The 3934-nt window shown below is 46.0% G+C and overlaps 1 protein-coding gene across 1 annotated transcript; it reads right to left on the reverse strand.

Moving 5' to 3' along the window:
• Positions 1 to 322: 322 nt before the first annotated feature.
• On the reverse strand, positions 323 to 2197 carry LOC110564365 (C-C motif chemokine 2-like). The gene is made up of 3 exons (XM_021661815.2): positions 2035 to 2197; positions 1197 to 1314; positions 323 to 870 (listed from the first exon to the last, which is right to left on the reverse strand). The coding sequence occupies exons 1-3, from the start codon at positions 2108 to 2110 to the stop codon at positions 654 to 656; spliced, it is 411 nt and encodes a 136-aa protein (XP_021517490.1). The 5' UTR covers positions 2111 to 2197; the 3' UTR covers positions 323 to 653.
• Between the last annotated feature and the right edge of the window lie 1737 nt (positions 2198 to 3934).

Below are 3934 nucleotides of genomic sequence, written 5' to 3' on the forward strand. Positions count from 1 at the left end.
TCAATACTGGGGACTGGAACAGTGGTACTAATGTACATGACTGGGTTCTGTCTTTAAGATGAGACGAGACCATTCAATTAAAAAATTCTACCATTCCTCCACAATAGGCTTCCCACCCCGCACTGTCCGCCAAGCTTAGATATTCTCAGCTTTGAAATTTCCGGGGAAGGGGCATGCGTGGAGAAGGGGGAGGGAGGTTAGGATGGAGAGGGGAGGAGGGAGGGGACCGCTCGTGGGGGGATACAAAATAAAGCGTAATTAATAAAAATTAAAATAAAAAATGGAAAAAAAGAAATTTCCCTCAAGAAAACACCCAAAGCCAGACTGTGTACAAAAATAATATATTTCTCTTAATAATTAGAAATCTCCATTTCCATAATAATATTTTAAACAATGCCTTGGAATCACAAACACAAAGTTTTTCCATTCATCTTTACAAGATTCACCTCTCATTACATTTAAAGTATAGAATCAGGATTCACAGATGCGGGGGGGGGGGGAAACAGATCCACAACTTGCATCTAAGAATTCCTAGTGTTCACGGAAGGGAATATTACAACATCAATAAGTTAAATAAGTTTAACATTACTTAAGGCATCACATTCCAAGTTACACTAGTTCACTGCCATAGTGGTCACTCCTACAGAAGCGCTTTAGGTTGCTGTGGAAAAGGAAATAGTGGATGCACTAGCTGCAGGTTCGTGGGTCAAGTTAGCATTCAAAGGTGCTGAAGATCCGAGGGTAGATGCAACTTTAAGTGCAGCTGTAGTTTCTGATCTCATTTGGTTCTGGTCCAGATTCTGAATGTATGACTGGACCCACTTCTCATTGGGGTTAGCACAGATCTCTCTCTTGAGCTTGGTGACAAAACTGTGGGAAAAGAGAAGACACAGTTAGATGGAGTTCAGCCTGGTGTGCATGGAGGGGGCAGTAGAAAAGGGAACTCAGAGTGACTTGCTGCTCCTGCAGGGTTGCCAGGATAAGCTCCTGGCATTGGAAAGGACTGGACAGCATCCATAGAGACAGTGCTGTTGGGAACTGCCTTTTCCTTCTTGCCTCAGTTTCCCCGTTGGGAGCCACTTGATATTGGATCTGAGCCAATATCAGCCAATATGACTGACTGTAAGTATATGATGACTATCCTTCACTCTTGAGGAAGAACTTTGGACCAGAGAGGGCTTGGCTGTGCAACTCACACTATTGCCTCTTTGGGACATTTGCTGCTGGTGATTCTCTTGTAGCTCTCCAGCCTCTTCTCTGGGATCTTTCTGCTGGTGAATGAGTAGCAGCAGGTGAGTGGGGAGGTAACTCCCTCTGGAGAAAAAAAAATAGAAGGGGGAGGGACACATTAATGCAGGATAGATACTGATGACCTTAGAGAAGAGAAGGACCACAAGAAGAAGGCAGTTTCAGCAGGATGGGAGGTAGACACGCACATATCAGAGCCGGGATGTGACTCCTGGTACACTGACTGGCTCTGTCATTTGTGTCCTAAAGTAAGTGAGCAATCTTGGGTAACGGGATGCCGTTAGAACTAGGTGTGATTCTGGGAATTGTCATTGGAAGAGCTAAGAATTACCAGGGCTTAAGAAGATTACCTGAGTACCTTATTCCAGGCCCCCAAAATCTAAATGGTCCTGAGGATCTCTGATACCAACCACCTCTGCTAAGCTGCTATCTCTGGAAGCTGGGCTGAGTGAAACACAGCGCAGATCTCTGCTCTCTTCCCCTTCGCTCCTCTATATGGAGAAACGCACCTACCCAGGCCCACCCTTTATCAATCAGGTTCTCAAATACTGAGGAAAGTAGCTGGAGCAAGAACTGTATTGACGTGTGATTCCAAATTTAGATTTTAGGATTAAAACTCTAGTTCAGGCTCTCCCCAGGAGCAATTGTGTAATTGGGTAAGCTCCTTTGTCCTTCTCTCACCTGCCTTTCCTCGGAAAAAAAAAGTATTCCAGGTGTGACTATGATGGCCCATGACAATCCAAAGTGGAATAATATGCTGTGAGGAGAATGAAGCTGGGGTCTCACCTGGCTGAGCCAGCACATGGATGCTACAGGCAGCAGCTATGAGCAGCAGACACAGAATCGTGGAAGAGATCTGCATGGTGGAGGAGGAAGGAAGAGCTGGCTTCAGTGACAGCTGGCAGGTTCTGGGTTGGCCTCCCTTCTCTCTGCTCTTCTGGCTGCTCTGCCTCGGCTTTTTATTGTAAGCCAGGGGGTGGAGTCAGGCAGGGGGCCTGGTTCCAAGGGGCAGCATCATCCTCAATGAGTGGTGAAAAGTGGAAGGATGACTTTGCTGAGTAAGTGCAGACCAGCCCTAGGAGGTTTCCAGGAAGTGAAATAGAGAAGCTTTGGATTGGGCTTTGGTACTTTTTCCAACCACTGCTTCAAGCAAATGAAGCTGAGCAGGGAGGGAGAGGGAAGGGATGGGGAACAGTCATCCCAGACTGACCACAAGTGTGCCCAAATTGATTCTGCTTTCCACTGAAAAACCCCTAAGACCCTAAGAAAGATGCTAGAAGCATATTCCAGCTTGCTCCTGGCCCAAGAGATCTTGGAGCTGGAGCTGGGAAAGGACCCCGATAAGTCCACCAACTTGTTTTCTAACGGGCCGTGTTGGATAGGGCATTCGCTCCATTGGGTGGCTCCCAGATACATTGCAGAACTGAAGAGCTTTGTAACATTGGTGTGACCTGTCTGAGTTGTGCGACTATAGACCTGGAAAGCCATACAAGTCAGCTCATGGTGCAGAAGAGATTTCCATACAGTGCTTGGTCTGTGCCAGGAATGTTTGGAACCATTCACAATGCAGTTCCTAAATTCCCCAGCTCCCGTAAGTAGTGTTAGTACCCATTCTATAGATCAGGCAGCTGAGGCCCAGAAGGGTTATGAAGGAAACTGCCTTGAGATCCCCTGAAATGGAACCCAAGTAGTTCCTGTCCACACTATCATCATGTTACTTATTCTCTCTGTGCTAGCTCCCTTAAACAAATAGGCAGCTAACTGGCCATTGAGAAATATTCCTTGTGGTTAAGTCACTTTGAAGTAGGAACCTGTGGCCAACGCTTACTGCTCCTGCTCTCCTCTTTGCTCCCTTCTTGATTTCCAGGGACCATTACTGAGCCAGCTAGAATGTCTGGCTTAACAGCTTTCCAGGCTTAGATTTCTCCAGAAATAATGGGATCAGGGCAATAATCTGAAAGTCGTTAGAACTAATTTCAGCAGACTCTTTCACAAAAATGATAGGCATGCCAGAGGCTGAGCGGTCTACCACTCAGGTGTCTTGATTTCTTCATCCCACTGGAGGATCCTTCTGAGTCTTTCCTGATGGGTAAGGATGGACCTAGGACTTTCATAGAGGGTCACGAAGACAATGACTATAAAGGAATAGGGAGGGGATTCTTAGAAGAAAGCAGTTTGCCAGTTACTATATTTGTGATAGGAAATGAACAGTATAAAAAAAGCAACTGTATTTAATCCATAGTAAGTGGTCATTAGCAGCATTGTGATGGCTTATTGGGAGCCAGGCATAATAGGTTGCCAAAAACCTAGTTACACTTAGGTAACACAGGTGACACTGGGACACAGTGGTTTCAGAATCCCTGTTCCTGGACATGAGATTTAATGCCTCATGGTGGACATTAATTTCATAGAGAATCTAGAGCAGAGATTCTAGACTGTTGGGCAGAATTAGAAATAGAACAAGCTGGACATGGTGGCACATGTCTGTAATCCCAGCACTCAGGGAGGCAGAGGCAGGTGGATCTCTGTGAGTTCGAGGCCAGCCTGGTCTCAGACAACCAAGGCTTCACTAAGAAACCATGTCTCAGGGGAAAGGAAGGAAGGAAGGAAGAAGGAAGGAAGGAAGGAAGGAAGGAAGGAAGGAAGGAAGGAAGAAAGAAAGAAAGAAAGAAAGAAAGAAAGAACG

The sequence above is a fragment of the Meriones unguiculatus genome, chromosome 7, assembly GCF_030254825.1.
Source record: "Meriones unguiculatus strain TT.TT164.6M chromosome 7, Bangor_MerUng_6.1, whole genome shotgun sequence".
Taxonomy (NCBI): domain Eukaryota; kingdom Metazoa; phylum Chordata; class Mammalia; order Rodentia; family Muridae; genus Meriones; species Meriones unguiculatus.

What these genes read in the sequence shown, in the direction of transcription:
- LOC110564365 (XM_021661815.2), bottom strand. Translation starts at nt 2,110, where the DNA reads ATGCAGATCTCTTCCACGATTCTGTGTCTGCTGCTCATAGCTGCTGCC. An exon ending in CCATGTGCTGGCTCAGCCAG is followed by an intron (nt 1,315 to 2,034) that starts GTGAGACCCCAG and finishes TTTTTTCTCCAG; the next exon opens with AGGGAGTTACCTCCCCACTC. An exon ending in TGTCCCAAAGAGGCAATAGT is followed by an intron (nt 871 to 1,196) that starts GTGAGTTGCACA and finishes CTTTTCCCACAG; the next exon opens with TTTTGTCACCAAGCTCAAGA.